This window comes from Garra rufa, chromosome 18 (assembly GCF_049309525.1).
Source record: "Garra rufa chromosome 18, GarRuf1.0, whole genome shotgun sequence".
Taxonomy (NCBI): domain Eukaryota; kingdom Metazoa; phylum Chordata; class Actinopteri; order Cypriniformes; family Cyprinidae; genus Garra; species Garra rufa.
This window is the reverse complement of record NC_133378.1, coordinates 38,217,353-38,240,679: the sequence shown is the minus strand read 5'-3', so window position 1 is coordinate 38,240,679 and position 23,327 is coordinate 38,217,353. Positions and strand designations below refer to the sequence as shown.

Here is a 23,327-nt window from a genome sequence, read left to right as displayed (position 1 = left end):
TTATCACTTAAACCCCTTTCTCTACCTGTCCGTTGGTCGCGCATATTCGCCATGTTTGTAGTTTTTTTATCCCTTTTTATGCGTGTTTGTAGTTCTAACCGAATCCTCATTCGCCGTGCAATGTGTTGTGGGCAATATTAGCCGTTAGAGTGCGCATTGATCCACACTTCGAATTCTGAAGTTAAGTAGTAGACCATCCGGGAAACTTTGGAATACTTTTTTAAACATACTACGATTTGGGACATACTAATTCTATTTTCGAATACTATTTAGGACGGATAGTATGCGAATTGGGACGCAGCAAGAGAGATGACTGCGCTGACGATGGTGAATGATGGGAAAATAACTGCGCTGAAGATGGCGAATGATTTACAGATCCTGAGTATCACTGACAGGCAGCTAAACTTGTGTGGTAAGAAGCACTCCCTCTGCATTATAATGTTACACAGAGCGATCACAGTAATGAGAGTAAAATGTCGGCGATTCAAAACGGCAGATTCAACAAACCTCATATTAAAAGCGGCTAGAGCTCCTAATTAAATATATATTTTTGGCAATGTGCCAGCTATAGAGTTGAGCCGCTCTGTGAAACAGCCAATCAGAGCAGAGCTCATTAATATTCATGAAGCTTCCAAATAAGGCAATAACAGAGCATTTCATTCTAGGGGCAAATCCTAGGGTTGTAAATGGACCTGTAAAACCATTTCTGGAGATTTTTCGCCCTTTCCTATGCCATATACCTTCTATGTAGATATCAGAGAACAATTTAAAATATTATCTCAACGCATTCTACGGCACCTTTAATATTAAAATGCCAGACTTCCTTTAAAACTACTTAAAACTCCTTTAAAACTTCTTAAATGTTTAGTAATATTAATTAATATTAGATTTAGTCAAATTAATATTAAAATGACTGAGCTCCTTTAAAACCAGTTAAACATGTAGTATTGTTAATTATTAAATTAAGTAAAATTAATAAAATGACTGATTTTCTTTAAATGTTTTTATCAATATTACACACATTAAATAATTACATAATTAATATTAAGTATAAATACAATTTTAAAAAGCTAATATTTCTGCAATATTAATATTTAATCATATTAATATTTGTTTTTTATCAATATTACACAAATATTAAATTAATATTAATATTAAGTGATAATATTAAAAACTTTACTATTTCTGCAATATTAATATTCAATTATTATTATTAATAATAATAATTTAATAATTTAACAATGTGTTTGGTTCTCTAATCTGATTAATGGACATGCAGGTAAACAATTAAAACATATGAGTTTGCAGAGAATGCAGAAAATAGAGAATGCCTCGGATACAAGTTGAATTTTAGCAAAGGCATGAATGTCATAAATGTAAACGCAAATGCCCTCAAAGATCTAGAAAGTGACATAACATAATAATGTACATCATGTCTTAAATAAGAAAAGTCACTAAGCTTTAAGAAAAATGTCACAGGTATTTCCAAACAAATCAAAAATCAATCACAGCATGCATTTTACTCCAGCAATGTGACATTTTCAAAGGAATTAGAGTATTTCTAGTGGATTGTTAAGGCTGAAGGGTGAGTTCAGATGACTCCCGAGCGTCAGATGAGTTTGCGTTGTAGTGTTTGATTGGACGCTCGACCTTTGACAGCCACAACAAAAGCCGCAGGACGCATTTTCCCCGCCGTCCGTGACACAACAGACCCCAATCCTGCATTGGAGACGCAGCAGAAACACTTTTCTCCAGCTTCAGCCAGTCAGCATTCATCTGTTTGATTAGAAAGCACTTCCCATGAAATGAGCGCTCAGCCTCGGGCGACAAACTGCCTTCATTTCCTCCCGTTTCATTCTGCGGCGGCTCCGCGTCCATCTGAGAGACTTTAACGCTTATTTAAGAAAGTGTTTGTGAAGACAACCAGACATCGGCGTCCGGCGCAGGTATCCACTGAGTCACGGTGAATGGTCAAAACAAACACGCAAAAAAAGGTCTGGACTTCATCTGCGCAGCAAAGCACAAAGATCACTGACATAACGAGAATTATGAGAAACTAGACATGGATTCATTGCAATAAATGTACTTGTTCCTATGTGCAACATCTGAGATTAAAGCATTTACCAATGCATGAAACACTTTTTTAATTAAAGAAATTTTTATGTAGGAATTACGCCGTGTTTGAATTATTATTACAGGGTTAAAATGATATTTAATTCAGTTTAAAATAATATAAAGTAATACTAAAAGGTTATTTCAGTAATATTTATATTCAATTATATTAATATTTTAACAACATGTTTGGCATGTTTATAATTCTCTAATGACATGCAGGTGAACAATTAGAAGAAATTAAAATTATTAAGTTAAAATAAACATTTATGTATTAGGAATTAAATGTAGGATTTAGGAGTTATGAATAAAAAACATTATAACAAAACAAATTCTTGACAACTAATTGAAATGAAACAAGACTTTTATATAATAAAATTACTAAAAGTTATTTAGAAAACTTATATATAGAAATATATAAATATTTACAATAAAATGTAATAAAAAGTTGTTTTAATAATTAAACTAAGTAAAAGTAATATTTAAATGATTTATTTCCTTTAAAACCATTAGTTCTTAAGTTAATATTTATTCAAAATTAATATTAAATAATATTAATATTTGTTTATCAATATTACACAAATATAAAATTAATATTAATAAGTGATTTGATTTAGAAGTAACTTAAACATAAAACATTACAACGAAAATGTTTTCTCGACAACTAACTGAAATAAAACAAGACTTTCAAAACAATAAAATAAAAATTACTAAAAGATGAAATTAAAAAAGAAAACCTATACATATTATAAATATAAAAACCTCTTAATATATGTATTTATAATAAAATGATAAAATAAAATGTACTACAAAAATATAAATAAATACTATAATACCAAAATAACAAGAATATCATGAAATACTTGCAGTCAAAGACAGTCACTAATAATAACAGTTGAATATATATATCATAACAAATTTACCAAAAAAAGTTTATATTTTTAATTTATTTTTGTATTTCATATTTTCATTAATATTATAAAAATATAAAAAAATTATATTAATTTTAAATAGTATTAAAATTAAGTTATATTCACAAGTTAATATTTCAGTAATATAAATATTCAAAAAAATCAATATTTCACTAATTTACCAACACATTTGTATGTTTACGGTTCTTTAATGTTGCTTACTGGTCATTATAATAATATAAATTAATATTATAAAATTTAAAAATAATAATATAAGATAAAATAGTATTAAAATTAAGTAATATTAATATAGAACTTATTATTTCAATGATATTAATATCAATAATTTAAAATCATTTGCATGTTTTCAGTTCTCTAATGTCTCTAATGTAAATGTCTCTAATTTTTTAATAATATGATAAACAACATTACAATGAAATAGTAATAATAAGAAGTAATATTAAAAGTTAAAATTTTGTAATATGTGACCCTGGACCACAAAAGCAGTCTTAAGTCGCTGGGGTATATTTGTAGCAATAGCCAAAAATACATTGTATGGGTCAAAATTATTGATTTTTCTTTTATGCCAAAAATCATTAGGAAATTAAGTAAAGATCACGTTCCATGAAGATGTTTTGTAAAATTCCAACTGTAAATATATCAAAATGTAATTTTTGATTAGTAATATGCATTGTTAAGAACCTAATTTGGACAACTTTAAATGTGATTTTCTCAGTATTTTGATTTTTTGCACCCTCAGATTCCAGATTTTCAAATAGTTGTATCTCGGCCAAATATTGTCCTATCCTAACAAACCATATATCAATAGAAAGCTTATTTACTGAGCTTTCATATGATGTATACGTCTCAGTTTTGTCAAATTTAACCTTATGACTGGTTTTGTGGTCCAGGGTCACATATTACAATTCAACAACACATTCGCATGGTCACGGTAAAATAGTTTTCGTTTTAAATTTTTATGATTTAATAAATTATTAGTCTTGCAGTCAAGAACAAAATCCATTATAAAAGAATTAGATTTTGCCAAATAATAACAAACTTGTGCTCAATAAGACCACAAAAGCAAATATGATTAAAAAAAGCTAAGATGACGGTTTTTAATATTATTGACAATCAATTTTCAAATGAGCAACAATTATTAACGCACTAACCCTAGTTTAGGAAACCCTGCTTTAAAACAAAATAAACAAGCAATGCACAACATTCACGGAAAGCAGCAGAAACCCAATTCCTCTCATTGTCATGTGTTGATCTACACATGCTATCCGTCAATCCCTGGTCGCAGTGGGACGGCGAGTTACGTCACTGTCGCTGCCGGCTTGTCCAACATCGTCTCTTCCTAAACCGCAGATATCTGAAGCACATTGTGCTGCAACAATAAGCGTAATAGCAAACAGACCGGCGGCCGATCACAACACAAGTGTACAGCGTTTCCACATCGAAGCGTTTGTGGATTTATGCTGCCTGAACCTCTCCGTCCAAGAGGTTTCAATCTGGGAGCAATAAAACTAATATTAACATGAAATATGAGGGATTAACGGCGGTATTTATCAAACTCCTTCCAGCAGGGAAAAAAACAACGACAGGATAGAGACAATAAAGGCCTTGAATAAGAGAGGCAGCGTTCGAAACATACGATCCAGCACTCGAATAACAGTGTGCTTATGAAACGCAAACACTGACGAGTTCAGCCGGCCAAAAGCATCTCCTGAGATTGGCCTTTGAAGAGACGGCATTGTTAAATCACAACGTAAACGCCACTGAAATAACAGCTGCTTTCACAATGAAATACACGCTTGTAACTTACTGAATGAAACACAGTATGTACTGTATACAGAGTAATATTGTTTCACAAATAGCAAGTGAAATAATTGCATGTCATATTGCCCTCAGCTGTGTCATTATTGCAAATGTTTTCGGTAATTGAAAAAGCGAGGAAAAAAAACATAAAAAACTTAAAACATAAAATAAAACTTAAACATAAAATAATAACGACAAATGTTACCTTGACCACTAAACAAAATAAACAAAAAGTGAAATAAAAAAATAAGATAAATAAAGATATTTACAATATCATAAGAAATTCACAAACCAAAATTAAAAAAAAAAAAAATTACATCTAAAAATTAAACATATTAAATAAATAAGACTCAAAATATTAATACACTATAATAATATAAAAATAATACAAAAATATCACATTATCCTATTATAATAAAAGCATGAAAAAGTGTGTTATTTATTTATTCATTTATTTTTCCTTTTTTAATTACTAAAAAAAAACATTTTTGATAACTGAAATAAAGTTATTACACCAAAAATATATATATATTATTGGTTTAAGTACCGAAATCACTAAAAATAAAAATGACAAAAATAAAACTCTTTAATATTTATAAACACTATAATAATATAAAAATAATACAAAAATATCACTGGTTGTCACATGATCTCATTATAATAAAAAGCATGAATGAATGAATGAAAAAATAAATAAATAAATAAATAAGTGTTATTTATTTATTCATTTATTTTTGCACTTTCAAGTTATATTATGCCAAAAATGTATATATTATTGGTTTAAATACCAAAATTACTAAAACTGAAAATTTAAAAAGGCTAAATATAAATGTTAATAATAAAACTGACAAAAGCACATTACAAATTTACAAAAAAATAAATAAATAAATAAAAGTCAAAATATTTATAAACACTATAATTATATACAAATAACTTTACATGTTACATGATCCAATTATAAAATAATAAATAAATAAGTGTGTGTGTGTTGTTTATTTATTTATTTATTTATTTTTGCATTTTCCATTAACAAAAACCTTTTAAATAAATAAAAAGTTTAAATACCAAAATTACTAAAACTGAAATGTGTGTGTGTGTGTGTGTGTGTGTGTGTGTTTGTGTTGTTTGTTTATTTATGCATTTTCAATTACCAAAAACATTTTTAATAAATAAAATGTTTAAAAAGGCTAAATATAAATATTTATAATAAAACTGACAAAAGCATATAACAAATTTACAACAAAAAATAAATAAATTAAATTAAAAACTTAATAAAAGTAAAAACTAAATATTTATAAACACTATAAAATTATAAAAATAATACTCAAATATCACTGGTTGTCACATGATCCCATTATAAAACAATAAAATAAATAAATAAATGTGTTATTTATTCATTTACTTATTTTTGCATTTTCAATTACAAAAAAAAAAAAACATTTTTAATAACTGATATAAAAAAAGTTTAAGTACCAGAAGAACTAAAACTGAAATTTAAAAGAGGCTAAATACAAATATTTATATTAAAATTGACAAAAGTGCATAACACATTTACAACAACAAAAAAACGAAAATTAAATTTAGAAAAACTCACAAAAAAGTAAACTAAAAATATACAATTTAGAAATTTAAAAAAGGCTAAATATAAATTATTATAATAAAACTGACGAATTTACAAAAATAAATACAATTTAATTAAAGCGTTTAAAAATTACAAGTAAACACTATAATAATAAAACTAAAAATAACACTAAAATATCACTGGTTGTCATATGACCCCATTACATTGCATATGAGTGGTATCCATGTATGTTAATTATGTAAATAGTTTAATTGTGTATTAACTATTAAGAGTTTAATTAAATTAATAATTATTTTTACAACTTTCACTCAATTTGTGTATCTTTTTACCATTACAATCATATTTCCAAAAATAAATAAATAAAATAATAAATTCATAACAATAAAAATATATATAAAACAATAACAATTAAATAACGGCAATAAAATAGGTTTAAGTACTAACATTACTAAAAATAAATAAATAAATAAATAAATAAATAGCTAAATATAACATAAATATGTATAATAAAAATGAAAAAAGTACACAACAAATGTACTAAAACTTTAAAAACTTAACACACAAAATAAAACTCCACGAAAAATATTAATAAATACTATAATAGTATATAAATAATCTTTCAAAATTACTTGTAGACACATTACATTGCATGTGAGTGGTCATATTAAATTGTTTAAATGTAATATTGTTTGCTTATAATATGAAAGTTAAGATCTGAAGTTGTCATATTCCAAAAAAAGAGATGTTTAACAGTTTCCAGATCGTTTACACTGCACCGTAAACAAATCTATAATAAACAAATCATCCAAAATCCACATACTGTGCACAGTATACATAATATGCACTGCAGAGATATTAAAAGAAGCATGTTACCTTTGGGTCTCTGGATGCAGGTGTGCTGGTTGTCGGACAGGAGAAATCCGTCACGGCACCGACACTCGTAACTCCCCATCATGTTAACACAGACCTGCTGGCATCCGCCGTTTCCTTCCGCGCACTCATCCACATCTGACAGAGACACAGACACACAGATAAGTAAAAGTACAGCCATATTATTAGAACTGTGTGATTAGAATTATGCCTTCTGCCATGGGATAAAAAGATAGAGTAATTGCTCATTTTATTTTCACAATTTCATCTTGCAAGTTAGATTTGACGTCTCGCAACTCTGTTTTGACTTTACATCTCGCATTCATTTGAAGGATGTTACGTCACAGCGCCGCGACGAAGGCTGTCCAAATTCGTAGGATCCTTCAAATGCGGCCCACAAATACGTCCTCCTTATAAAATATAACGTGATTTTGCAGGAATTGTAATCAGGCGCTAAAAATAATCCCCATTAGTAGTCAATTGAACCAATAAGATCACTCTGGGTCCTAATGGAGACCCGATCCGGGCCGATCATGCAAAAAAACGGCCGATTCCGATCACTAGCCGATCAATCGGTGCATCTCTATTACAAACACTATAATAATAAAACTAAAAATAACATTTGTGTGCCAAAAATATAAGGCGAGGAAAAAAACATTAAAAACTTAAACATAAATTGAAAATCACAAATGTTACCTTCACCACTAAATAAAATAAAGAAAATTAACAAAAAGTTAAATAAATAAGATAAAGATATTTACAATATCATAAGAAGAAAAAAAATAACATCTAAAAATGAAACATATTAAATAAATAAACCTCAAAATATTCATACATACTATAACAATATAAAAATAATACAAAAATAACACTGGTTGTCACATTATCCTATTATAATAAAAATCATGACTAAATGAAATGAATGGATCAAAAAATAAATGTGCGTGTTATTTATTTATTCATTTATTTTTGCATTTTCAATTACCAAAATTTTTTTAATTATTGTAAATTATAAATAAATAAAATTATTATTGGTTTAAGTACCAAAATTACTAAAACTGAAATTTTAAAAAGGCTAAATATAAATGTTAATAATAAAACTGACAAAAGCACATGAATTTACAAAAACAAAAAAAGTATGTAAAATACAGTACTTTAAATAAGCAAAGAAAAAAAATCTGCTTAGCCTTTAGTATATGGAAATTAATTACTATTTTTCATTTTTCATAAAAAAAACATTGGCATTATGTAAACAAACCAGCATTTAAAGGGTTACAATTCTGAAAATTTATGAATGTTTGGTATCTATGGATAGAACAGATGCTGGTTAAAAAATCGACATCAGTGAAAGCGGAAAAAAATATTTATAAATCATATTTTTATGACAGTTTTTGGACATGGACATTTTGGTCCATTTTGCACCAATGTGTAACGTTTTTTTTTTTTTTTTTTGAATGCACAAGGGTTAAAATCTTTTTGGAATCGGAATTAGGAATCGATAAGAACCAGAATCGTTAAGCAGAATCAGAACCGGAATCAGAATCGATAAAATTCAAAAGATACCCAACCCTTAATGTGTCATGACCATGACAGATCACTGTATTGCTTTTGTTCATGTGGTACGTGAACTGATGGTCTCTTCTTATTTACATAAAGCATGAAATAAACATGAATTAACATCTGAACAAAAAGACGTTAATATACACAGTTTTTCAAGTTTAAGTCCAACAAAGTGAGAATGAAATGTTTGCGGAAACAGTATTGTTGTTTGCGTTTTTACATTTAAAACGAATTACTGTATGCTTTCATTTTTTGCTAAACCTACTTTTGCGAACTAGTCCTAGGCTTTTCGCCTGATCGGAATCAAACCAGTGCAGAAACATTCTCTGGAGAGAATCTAGAAAAGTCTAACTTAAGACTCACCGTTGCAAAGGGATGCCAAAACGTTCGAAAGGGGCAGGGTCACTTTTAGTAAAATGCATAACTCCTGAACAGAATGAGATATCCTCACCAAACTCAGAAAACTTATGTAATTTGAGGCTGCAGGACAAAAACCACAAAGCTTGGCCATTTGGTGAAGCTATATAAGGGGGAAAAACAACATAAAAATGGCTATACCTACGCAAACATTTGTCCTATCAACATTGTTGGGGGTATGTAACGCAAGTTACATAATAATATTACGTTTTTCAAGTAACTAGTAAAGTAACGCATTACTTTTTAATTGACAAGAAAATATCTGAGTTACTTTTTCCCCCATTTATTGATTAAAAGCTCTCCTGTCCCCATGTTGAGAGACATTGTAAGATGTTACTTTAGTTCTAGAATAAATGTGAACATGCATTAATTAATCTCACTCACTAAAAAAACAGATACAGTATTTCTCAAAATGAATAAAAACAGTGAAACTCAACGTAAACCTGCAATAATTAAATGTTAAATAATACAAATATCCTTTACGTATTTAATCCCATTTTATTAACCGATGTCTTTGCTGCCAACTTTCGATGATCCAATTCATCCATACTAATAAGCAAAAATTACTCCAGATAATCTAACATTTGTTTTCCTTTTTTTTTTTTATTGCTGAAGAGTTGACATTTTTTTTGTGGTCTACCGTATACAGACGTGACTTTACTTTTTTCTAAGCCTGAGGCTTTTGGTGTAAAAAGGCTTTTACATTTGCCAAAAATAGAACTTTTTTATATTAAAAACAAACAAGCAAGCCCTGGACAGATTTAAAAAGGAACACAAAAGTAACGTAACGCATTACTTTCCATAAAAAGTAACTTAATTAGTTACTTTTGAAAGGAGTAACTTAATATTGTAATGCATTACTTTTAAAAGTAATTTTCCCCAACACTGCCTATCTACATATAAATAGCTGTGCACAGTCTTAGTCCAAAGTGCCACTAGTGTCTATAGGGACATTTGCGTATCTCAAAAAAAACATGGCCGTCATTGGCCAATGAAGTTTGAGCACCTATTAAACATGGTTAACGGAGGCCAATCAGAACAAAACTCGGTGGGCCTGTTTGACTCACAGACTCAAAGGTATATATTCGCATCGCAACTTTGCCTCTAGAACCACTACTGTCAATCAAACTGTTTGTTAACTGATTGAGCAAGTCATGGCTATAGTGCACACCGCCACAGAGTATGTGTTCTCAGATTTCGTACTAAAAAAAAAAAAAAATCTTATTTTTTTTTAAACTGACCTCACACTAAAAATGTGTGAATTTGAGTGATTTACTCCTGGAGCCATATTGAAATTCCAATATCTCTGGAACCGAATCTCATAGGGCATTAAAAATAAAGATGTCAAATGGAAAGTTTGTTAAGACCCAATAATTAAAAGGGCATTAAGATATCTTTAATACTTATTGAGTTACAGACATGCAAACATTGGAAAAAGAATATTTATGGCACTTAGAGTGGTATGTTCAATGCAGTTGTCTTGTTCTTCAGACCTTCTTTTTTTTTTTTAAGAAGAATGTCTGAAGAACAAATAATGTTAAAACTACAGATGTATCTCATTTCTTTCTGTCAAGACAACTGCATTGAACATACCAGTTTGAGTCCCATAAATTTTATTTTTCCAATGTTTGCGTGCATATAACTCAAGAAGTATTAAAGATATCACAATATAATTTTAGATTCTAGTTCTTCATAAACTTTTCTTTTAGAATCCTTTAGAATCCTAATTTTCAAGGCCCTACATCATTCATTCCCAGAGATATGGGGATCTCAATGAGGCTTCATGGGAATGACCCTATGGTAAATTACCTGTATTTGCAAAAAAAGGCTTGCTGCATAATGTCTTTTTTCATTAAATGACTTAAAGCGCTTGCTCCCTGGTAATCACTGCTTGCAGCTACATTTTACTATTTGATTCGGTATGTCATAAGAGTATCACGTTTTTTACAACCCTAGAAACTTCAAAACACAATATGATACCAATCTTTTGTAACATTATATATGTCTTTACAGTCACTTTTGATCAATGTAATGCATCCTTGCTGAATAAAAGTATCAATTTCTTTCAAACAACAGAAATAAACAGTCCCAGAAAACATCCCAACCAATGGCGTCGCAAGAAATTCAAAGGAAGCCAATCAAAACAGAGCTCATTTGCATATATAACCTAGAGTGAAATGTGCACTTTTTGTGCACAAAATCTTGATTAAATGCAAATTACAGGCCAAGAGCTCATGAAAACGAACATCTTGTTTGTTTTCTTCCTCCGTCTAAACAGTCCTCAGCATTTTTCATGGTTTTTGCTCGCATTCTCACAGCTCTGATGTCCATTTGTGGTGTTGACGTGCAACTCGCTCATTTTCTTAGAAAACCTCAGAAACAGACGGCGATAGATCATTAATCAGTAGGTCCTGGTGATTTCACGCGGTCTCTCATTCTGCCAGTCTGTGTGAGTTTTGTTTCTATGTGTTCTGGTTTACAATTACTGCGGACCTGCTTGTGTGAACTTGCATGAGTTCGGTCGGTGTTGATGTTATTGGCACCTTTGCTTTGCGAGGAAAGGCTTCATAAACACACTAAATAACGTCTTAATGGAAACGTACACATGCAGAGAGCTTTGCACGATGGTTAGGAGACAGAACATATCATTAGCTCAGTATAAAAACAATGCAAGTCAATGCAAAATCTGGCCGTGTGTTGATAGACTCATCGTCTTTCGAGGCTTTATGAATCATTACACAACCTGATCATTCAACAGCTGATTAAAAGCCAGTACATTTCAACCTGCAGTATGCGAATGACATGAGGCCCAGACTGATCCTAAATCAACATGACGTCTGAATTATTTGATTATAGTTAGAGATTAGTCTGTCTTTGACTGATGCAGAATTTAAGCCTATTTTAAAACCGTAGCGTGGTAACTATAATATCACCAAAATATTATATTTAGTTACTACTGTAAATTCATAATAAATGAATCTTCTTTAAATAATGTCAGATGCTGCTGAATCTTCCTGTCATTTAGTTTTATTGCTTGATGACAGGAATGGATAATACTAGGCTATATGAGCTGAAAAATATGAACTGAATGTACAATATTGCCAAGAAAAGACATTTTTGGACAGAGAGCAATAAATAAATAAATAAATAATATAATAATAATGATAAACTGGCATTAAAATAGAAATAACACGTTAATAAATATAATATAATCTAAATACTAAATAAATAAAAATATAATAAAAATATTCAGTATCTCAGAGTATTTCAGGCGAGAATGTAGTTGTTTAAAACTCAAATCTGCGGTTTATTTACAAAGACAGCGCCTATTTGAAAATTTGTTTCGCCGATTTCGGAGATGAGAGTTCCAGGCGAACACCGGGTGCTCAGTAGTCATGTATCCCGCAGAGAGAGCCTCACCACGGCTCGTCCTTCTGACGTTTGCCGCTGGTCCTGATGTCTCTGTAGTGGTTAAACAAGAGGTATAATTCGTTTTGGGTAAATCTAACAGCTAATTTTTGGTCTTGTGAATCTATTATTTATTCCAGGTCATATCATTTTGACTGAGGACAAAGTTATGCTTCATAAATTATTTATCAATCGTAATTCAACGCTGACTTTTTAGCATGGATTTGACGGAATTGTCTGCTTTTGTCTTTATTTCCGATTACATAAGTCTCTTATACTTTTATTCTGGCTAATATTGTTCATTAAAACTGACATTTAACAGAAAAGGCAGAGTTGTGCTTGTCATGTTTCATTTTATTATACATACAGTAAAGATGCATTATACACAGTGCACATATAGCTTAAATCACATATTAATATGTTTTATTATTTTTAAAATGAGTACGAAAAGAGAGTTGTGGTTTGTCGCTATTAATATGTTTAACATTAAATGAAACGGAAAAGAGGCAATGCTGTTTGATATAAAATATTTTGTTTTACTGTAATGTTGTACATTCTCATGAACTACGTTTTTGCAGCTATTAATACGTTTAAATGAAATGAAAAGAGGCAGAGGTGGTTGATATCATATTTCGTCTTATTGTAAATACATACAGTGAAGCAGTGAAGATAACCGGAGTAAAAAAGGCGAGCTGACTGACGTTATCAAGTACATTGCTGTTCCATTTGCAGAATTACAGGACTTGCATCCTCTCGTCCTCAAGAGTTCGTACTCCCAAGTCAAACTTCCAAGTCCGAACTACGAAGGACGCGAGTCCGAACTTTGCGTACTTGGTATTGAGAAACGGCCCCTGAAAATAATGCACACCTCTAGAATGTTCGTCAGCCAATCAGATTCAAGCATTAAACGGCCCTGTAGAATAAGTAAGGGATAATCAACGGTTTGCCGTGCATTAAAGGATTTTAAATGCAAGACGTGGTTGCCTCTGCGAAGTGCATTTTAAATCCTTTAATGCACGGCAAACCGTTGATTATCCCGATTATTCCATGGTTATTTGCCAAGTTATAGACAAGTTAAAACTAGTACTGCTCTTTGCAGCACAATATTTGACCGAATAGGTAAAAAAGACGGTTATTTTTGTCAGTTATGACACGCAGCTCTAGCATTCTGCCTGTTTCAAATCACACAGAGATGCAAAAAGTGCAGTAAGATCACATTTATTTGAATGAATTATAGCATTTGTTTCAGTAAATTATCGATCGACCGAGAGTGAGCGAGAAGGCGAGAGAGAGAGATGACAGTTGTGTGTGTGTGTGCAGTGTTGTTTTCGTCAACGATGACGATGACGAAATCATTTCGTTGACGCCACTTTTTTTCATGACGATAACGAGACGATGACGAGATAAAAATGGCTCGTTGATGACTAAAACATGACGAGACGTGTGTGAGTTTTCGTTGACGAGACGAGAATAGACGAAAATGTTAGTGGGTGGTCCGTCAGACATTTAAAATGCATGACATTTCTGCTTATTGTGCATGCCAATAAAAACTTAAAAAGTATCTGACGCTATGGCAAGCCGTTTTAGCATTAAATACTCTTTGCTATACTAGTATGGCAAGCCGTTTTAGCATACCATCCTTGTTTGTCTTTTATGTTCTAAAACATTCCTTCATCATTGTAATTATTGGTGAAAATAGTCGATCCGGAAGCTCACATTGTGTTGAACTATAGATCTGCTATTTTCAGAACTTATAAGTGACACTACCCAGCAGCAAAATACTTACTGACCTACATTAATTTGTTAAAAGACTACTTTTTCCCCATTTTTTTGACTAAAACTAGACTAAAACCTTTTTGACTTTTCGTCGACTAAAACTAGACTAAAACCTTTCTGACTTTTCGTCGACTAAAATTGGACTAAAACTATCACATATAGAAGTGACTAAAATTTGACTAAAACTAAGAAGCATTTTAGTCCAAAAGACTAAGACTAAGACTAAATCTAAGATGGTTGTCAAAAACAACACTGTGTGTGTGTGTATGTGCGTACCTGCCTGCATGCTGCGGGTCTCTCTCTACAAACAACAAATTCATTCAAAAACAGCAGTTTTACCACCTCGTTGCTGAGGAATATAATGTAGTGATCTAGTATCTAGGATATTTTAACAATAAGAATCGCGGGGAAGTGCTGACAAGAAGTTTATGTATGTGCGCAGCACAATGCGATCTCCGAGTCCGACCTCTCTCTCTCTCTGTGTTTGCGTGCATCAATTAAAGCAGCGCATTAATATAGAACTGTGATTTAACTGACTTGGAACTACCTGTGCATTAAACGGTTTTACTGCACACCTGCCAGCCAATCAGAATCCAGTATCCAGACATTCCATGGAATAAACGGTTTTATACTATGGGGCCGTTGAATGCTTGAATCTGATTGGCTGACGAACGTTCTAGAGGTGTGCATTATTTTCAGGGAAACGCACGGCGAACGTAGTTCCAGGCAGCTTTTGACCGCAGTACATCTATATCACTTCGCCACACGATTTCAGTTATTTCAAAGGTCCTTACAGCCCTAAACTGTAAAACAACCAAAACCCATAATGACACTGGCCAAACTAATAAACACAGTAAACAACAGGATAAAAAAAACGACACTTTATTTCCATGTTTTTCCACAATATTACGTTTTATTATATACGGAAAGCACAAACTCTATTTCTCTCGCTCTCTCTCACTCACAGACTCACACACATACAGTTAGCACTCGCACTAATGTTGTTAGCGCTGCTCTGACGATTAACAACTTTAAAACGACATGAGTTCTCACACGCGAGGTAACAACGGCGTGTTCTTGAAGAAAATGAAAAAAAAAAGTTTAACTGTTAGTAGAGACGATGCTGTCAGTCACCTTTGAGAGACACATAGACTTGAGAGAGGTAATTTATGATCTTAAACTCTCTCACCCTTTCTCTTTCTGTCTGTCTGCTTGTCTGTCGGTCTGTCTAAACTTCATTATTAACTGCATTAGTTTGCTATCAACGGCTCAAGCGTCGCTACTAGTTCTAAAATGACGTTTTGGAACTAGCAAGGAAGGGTTGGATGAGCTGCGTAAGAAATTAATCCTACTCACAATAGCATTTCAAGGATAAAACGGGACGAATGTCTTGAAATATATCATCTGATCGATGTCTTGAGCTGTGGTAACCGTAGTATAAGCGGAATAATTGACTTCGGTCCATAGAATTCTACGAAAATAATGCACACCCGAGGTGTAACGGCCACTACTGCACAAACTGCTGGTTTGGTCTGGCCAGAGGAGAACTGGTCCCCCGACTGAGCCTGGTTTCTCCCAAGGTTTTTTTCTCCATTTCTGTCACCTGTGGAGTTTTGGTTCCTTGCCGCTGTCGCCTCTGGCTTGCTTAGTTGGGGACACTTTCCAGCGATATCGTATACTATTTGAACTGAACTGACGATGATATCACTGAATTCATTGATGAACTGCCTTTAACTGAAAATTGATTATCTACAATAATGCGTTACTTACACACTATTGTTCTGTTTAAATACTGTGCAGTTGCTTTGACACAATCTGTATTGTTAAAAGCGCTATATAAATAAAGGTGACTACGTTTCGCTTCGTGACCGCATCACCACCTCGGGTGTGCATTATTTTCTAAGAATTCTACGGCCTGTCGTCAATTATTCCTTACTTACTGCACACCTGCCAGCCAATCAGAATCCAGTATCAAGACATTCCATGGAATAAATATACACACGCACGCACGCACGCACGCACACACACAAGCATATATAATATAAACAATTACTAAACTGATTGAAAAAACATTGCTATATTGCAATGCCATTAAAGACCATTTTTGCTGTCAGTTGAAAGAGAAAATAGGCTGAATATTTGGGGCTAAGAAAACTCAACTTTAACTTTTGGACAACAGACACTTGGACATGGAGAAAACGCTGCAGGCATGTGAAATGATCCAGGATGAAACATACTGTATGTAACATAAATGGCATCTGATTTCAAGTCGATGAGACTCACACTCTCTGTCTAATGCGTGATGAGAGACTTCAATACCACTGACAGCAGGTGCTGAGTGGAGTTTAACCCACTTACCGCTAAAACTCATCTGTGTCCTGTGAGGCCACAACCCGTCAAACTGACAAATGTGTGAGTGTTTGTTCTCGTTGGAGACGTTTCTGTGTGTCGTCTGCCTCTCTGAGGATGAGACTGCAACCTGATCTCTCTCAGAGACGTGGCATCAGTGTCAGGCTGCTGTATACACAGGCTCACGCTTAATAAACCCTCATGTGAAACTAATTTTCTGTCTATTTGTCCAGTGCACTGAGGCCTTGGGATAGAGTTTCCAATCTAGGCCATTTTCAGCCCAGCCGTGGGGGGAATATAACCATTTCCCAGCGCTCGTGTTCACTCTCACACACACACAAGGACAGACTCACATTCCCACTACTGGACAATTGTGATATGAAGTTATCAGCATCAAATTCTGTCCTTGCTGAAAGTGAAAATGCTGTACGAAATGACAAAATCAAAGTTCATACGAACACAAAGGATGCTTATTATGCATGTTGCAAGATTCTGAACCAATCAGATGCCACTGTGGGCGTGGCTAACAAAGTTATTATAATTAGAAACGTTACAGATTGTTTTCCATTCAGACTACAAAAAATTTACTTTCACTGGCAAATTTTGAATGCTGAATATTTGGACAAGAAACTAGTCTGTTTGTATGTTCATGAGACTATATCATTCTAAATAAATTATTGTAAATACAAAATAAATAATATAATGATAATTATAGAATGAATTAAGAAAAAAAACGAAAAAATAAAATAAAATAAAAAATAAAAATAAAATAAGAATAAAAATGAATTAAAAAAACAATGTAATTAATGTAATGTATGAAATACATTACCTGAAATAAACAAAGCAATAAAAGAACAACTACAATAATCACAAAAAGAATTTTATAAAATTAATAACATAATAATTAATGTTGTATTTAATGATTTTAGTTAAACATCATATATGACAGTGGCATTTTAATGGTTTAATTGTATTAATTGTGCATTAATAAATAAATAAATAAAATGTTTTTTAAAAATAAACAAATACATTTACATTTATATAAACAAATAAATGTAGTAATAAAGACAAAACAAACAAACAATAAAAATGTAAACATTACAAATAAATAGAAAAATTACATTTATATAAAGACAAATCAAACAACAGTAAAAATAATTATTTTTTAAAATAAAATAAAAAAACACATTTACATTTATATATAAATGTAATAAAGACAAAACCAAACAAGTAAAACAAACATTAAAATAAATACATTTACATTATAAATAAAGAAATAAACGTAGTAATAAAGATAAAAAATAAACAATAATAAAAATAAATATGTAAAAAATAAATAAAGAAATAAATGTACAATTACATAAAGAAATAAACAAACAAACAATACAAAAATACATAAAATAAATAAATACATTTCGATTTATATAAAGAAATAAATGCAGTAATAAAGACAAACAAACAAACAATAAAAACAAATGAAAATTTGAAAAATAAAATAAATATTTGATATTAAAAATGTATTTATATATATATAAATAAAGGAATAAACATAGTAATGAAGACAAAAACAAACAAACAATAAAAATAAATAAATACTAAATGTACGCAAAAAATAAATACAATTAATAAATGAATGTACATTTATAAAGAAATAAACATAGTAATAAAGACCATAAAAAAACAATAATAAAAATAAATACGGAAAAATAAAAATAAATAAATGTACATTTATATATAGAAATAAATGTAGTAAAGACAAAAACAAACAATAACAAAATTAAATCAATATATAAATATGTACAAATAAATAAATACGTAGAAAAAAAAAAAATATTTACTGAATGTTGAATATGCATTGTGTACGATTCTGAATTCTGAAAGAATCGGACATCAGTGTGAGCGTGGCTATAAAGCACAACAGAATTAGAAAGGCCAAAGATGTTATCCTACAACTACACAAAGAAAATGCATTGTCTTAACATGCATTCTTATCATTGTAGCAGTAAAAATGAGGGTGTCATGAAACATGATCCTTTATTATCTGTTAATCTTCTCTGCTGTTTTAATTTGACAGACATGCTCTGCGATATCAGTAGCTGACATGAAAGAGACAACAGAAGACAATTTTACAACAATTTAGCAATGCTGAGATTGAAATGCACACTTGCATTGCATTATAAATTGCTTAATCCTTTGGAAAGCATTTGTCATATGGCGACATTCATTACTGCTGTCCGTTGGCACAGAGCTTGCATTAGTATCATTACATGATACTAGCCTCACGCTTCAAACCCCAAACACCTTGCCCCCGCAGCATAAACAAACCGGTGATTTCCTGCCGCCGGTGAGTTTGGTGAAGCAGTGCCGGTCAGCGGACGGCGTTAGCGACATGTGTTATGTGCAGATCGCAGCCTGCGTCCAAAGCAAATATTTGGAAAAGGAATAGGATTCTGGTGAAACCCGGAGCAGAGCTCATGCTATTTGCACTTAAAATATTTCTTAAAAAATCTCCTGAGAGGATTCCTGTCTCTCTCTCTCTCTTTCTTTCTCTTATTCCTCGTTCCGGTCCTTGACTCCTTCCCTTTTTCTCACTCTTTCCTTCCTCTGTTCCTCGCTCAATGTTCAAGACGATCAATCAATCAAAATCAGGAGATTATGAGGTTACTTCTCAATATTCCAACAGTATACTTTGTTTATCTATCTATCTATCTATCTATCTATCTATCTATCTATCTATCTATCTATCTATCTATCTATCTATCCACACACACAAACACATATATATGCATATATATATATATATATATATATATATAAGTGTATATAACACTTAGATGAATTAAACAGTATTAATTTATATAAATGAATAAAATATGTAAATATCTAAATGGAATATATATTTCATTATTAAAAATATACTTATTATATTAAAATTTGTAGTGAAGTTAAAATAATAGATTATACAATGTCATTTTATTTTCTTACTTTCATATTATTTCTTCAAATATTCGAATCAGAATCAGAATATTATTATTCTAAGTACTATAACAATGTATATTTCATTATTTACAAATATAATTTATTATTAATTATTATAATTTATATTTTATTATGTTTTATATTTATAAGTGTAAAATTTTTAAAGTGAAAATAGAATGGCTGTTTTTTTTTAAATCTTATTTGTATGTATTATATATATATTATATTTACATGTTTTATTAATATAATTTCTATTCAAATGTTATATATATATAAATAAATAAATGTAAACATAATATATATTTCATTATAAAAATATTGTAATGTAAATATAAATATTTATATTTCATCATTTACCATTTTTTATTATTTTATTATTATAATTCATATTACAGTGTTACATTTTGAAAGTGAAATTAAAAAGGCATTTTGTTTCGTATTATTTTTTATTATTTGTATGTATTAAATATTTTTCACTTTTTAATATACTATAATAATGTATATTTCATTATTTAAAAATATAATTAATAATTTATTATTATAATTTATATTTTATTAGGTTTTATATTTATAAGTATTAAATTTTTAAACAGAAAATAAAATGGCTGTTTTTTCTTATTATTATTTTCTTATTTGTATGTATTATATATATGATTTTTTTCATATTTTTATGTATTAATTTTATTATACATAAAATAATAAATATGTAAATCTACACATAATATTTATTTCATCATTTCGAATTGTTGTATTATTTATCATTATTATTCATGTTGAAGTGTTTTTTTATTTTTAAAGTGAAATTAAAATATATATAAAAAGAACCATTGCAATTAAATATGCAAATAATATGCAGTTTTCATTTAACAATGAATGCATTTAAACGAACAAATAAACTCTAAAATGTTTAATACATATTAATAATACTAAATCAGTACTGATATAAAATAACAATGATAAATATGTATTAAAAACATATAGAAAAATAATACATTTATAATAAATGAATAAACTCATTTATGTCTGTCAGCTGAAACATAAAATAGGCTAGTAAAATAGTAGAAAAGAACAACTGCAATTCAACATAATTATTATTATGCTCTTGTCTTCCATAACTGTGAACATTGAAAAAAAAAAAAACTTTAAGAATAAAATTTCTTTTAAAACAGTACCACAAACTACAGAAACCGAGCTAAGACTGAACAGATCTCCAAAAGCCTTAAACGGAGGGCTGTTCGTGTTGAATTAATTGATGAAAATTGTGGAGAAGAAGAGAAACAGCAGGACGAGGAACATCAATACAAGCGCCGCAATCAGCAGCCATTTCTCACAGTTTCACAAAGACGCATCTGTGAGCGAAACAATCTGTAAATCAATGTTAAACGCTCCGTACAGACACAACCTGCGCATTGATTGCATGAAATAAACAGATGAAAATCCACATTGTGTTCTTTCATCAGCATTCCCGATAACATCGCTGCTTAACTGAAAGAAAACAAGACAAATACTCAAGTGCATACAGTACCAAACAACTGCTTTACTGAATAATAAATAGAGATGTGAGCATAATGTTCAAATTTCATTTTCAACTCTGAAGGCAAGCAAAAAAAAGCCTCAAAATTAGGGTTGCATCGATCCGATACTCTGGATCGGTATCGACGCCGATCCAAGCTTTTTGAATGGATCGGATATCGGTGATGCGTGACCGATCCAAATTCGATACGTTACCAGAGTTTGATTAAATAAATAGCAAGAAATAATAGTCTATTGTAAAAACTATAATAATTCATACAAGAACACAATTATTTTAAAACATTGGCTTAAAAATGAAATACATTTAAAGGTGCAGTGTGTAGATTTTGCGGCATCTAGCGGTTAAGTTTGAATTGCAACCTGATTGCAACCAACGGCTCCGTCCACCGCTCACCCCTCCCTTTACAGAAACTACGGCAACCGACACGCGATTAAGATGTCGTCGTTTCAGACAGCAAAGAATAATGTTTCTTTTAAACGTAATAAGAGAATTATATTTACTTGATAATTCAATAAAACGATGTTATTGTGAATATTGCAGTTACTTGTTCATCATTGTGTCAGTGTTTTTTCCCAAGAACAGCAGTGATGAAACGCGATCTGTAGAGCAGTTTGTCCGTTCAGGGCTACAGTAGAAACATAACGGCGGCTTCCATGTGGGGGGACCCGCGGTGTATGTAGATATAAACTGGTAATTGTAAGGTAATAAAAACATAATGGTTAATTAAGTAAGGTCTTTATTCACCCCTGAAAACACAGTTATGTATATGATATTGCATTTCTGTCTAGAGATAATCTTAAATATTACACACTGCACATTAAATACGTTGCGCTGCTTTCACAACCACATGTGACATGAATGTGACAGGCGAGTTCAGAGGGAACTTTCACATTCAAAGTCTACCTCAGCGCGGTAAACATGCTCCTGATTTGGAAATATTTTACTCTTGATACAGCAGCTAGTAGCACTGCAAATTGTAATATTTGCAAAGCCAAAGTTTCAAGAGGTGGAAGTAGTGTTTCCAATTACAAACACCACACATTTAAATCAAGCATCTTCAAAAGCATCACGAAAAGAACACAAGGACTTCGCGAACCGAGTGACAGCTTTTAATACTTTATTTGTAAATACTCTGTAAATACTTTGTAAATTAGATATTGTTTAATACAGCAGTTAAATAAATAAGAAGTTATTATTAAATGACTTACATTGTCTGCCTATAACACTATTGCCAGATTTTGCTCTATTTCGTCGTCAAAAGTAGTCTGAAACAAGTCTCAACTGAGCCGCTGCGCATCTCCATTCAAACACAGCGGTGTTTCGTTTATGAATGAACGATGCGTTTTTAAACGAATCTAGTGAAATGATTCAATATCCCATTCAAACAGAGAGTCACTTGCTTTATTTCTGAATGAACATCCGTTCGAACGAATCAAATGAATGAAATGATTCAGTAATTAAATCAGTGTTTTGCCGCCATCTGCTGGCAGATCTGTTCAGTTAATTATATCTGTAATATTTCTGTTTTCAAAAATGTTATTTTTTAAAGCATTAATCTTAATATGAATTTGATTGCACTCATGCATGTATCTCTTTTCCCCCCTTTTTTTATCCAACAATGTGCAAGCAGATTTGGTATTACTTTCTTTACCTAAAACAAATAAATCTTAATGACAAAGTGAACTGTATAGATTCTTTAGTTCTGAAGGTAAAATACCCCCACTGATATCGGGCTGGTATCGGTATTGGATCGGTTTTGAAAAAATGGTATTGTTGCATTCCCTACTCAAAATCCACACAAAAACAGTCTTTTCTACACAGATTGCAAGCTTTTTGACTTTCCTTTCCACTAAAAAACACTATGGAAACAAAGCGACCTGTTATTTTTAGTCTTCAAACCAAAAACACATTAACCTTGGAGCAAAAGTTACTTAGTATCCGAAAGAAAGCTCGGGAGGAGAGAGACTGCGAGTCGACAGATTAAAGATCCTGCAGAAGTGGGTTGTTT

At 31.0% G+C, this 23,327-nt stretch overlaps 1 protein-coding gene across 1 annotated transcript in view; it reads right to left on the bottom strand.

Moving 5' to 3' along the window:
- Positions 1–23,327, bottom strand: part of scube3 (signal peptide, CUB domain, EGF-like 3) — a 169,673-nt gene that overhangs the window by 85,704 nt on the left and 60,642 nt on the right. Inside the window, exon 4 of the mRNA XM_073822994.1 lies at positions 7,300–7,434. Coding sequence (XP_073679095.1) covers positions 7,300–7,434 — 135 coding nt within the window. The remainder of the gene's footprint in view (positions 1–7,299; positions 7,435–23,327) is intronic.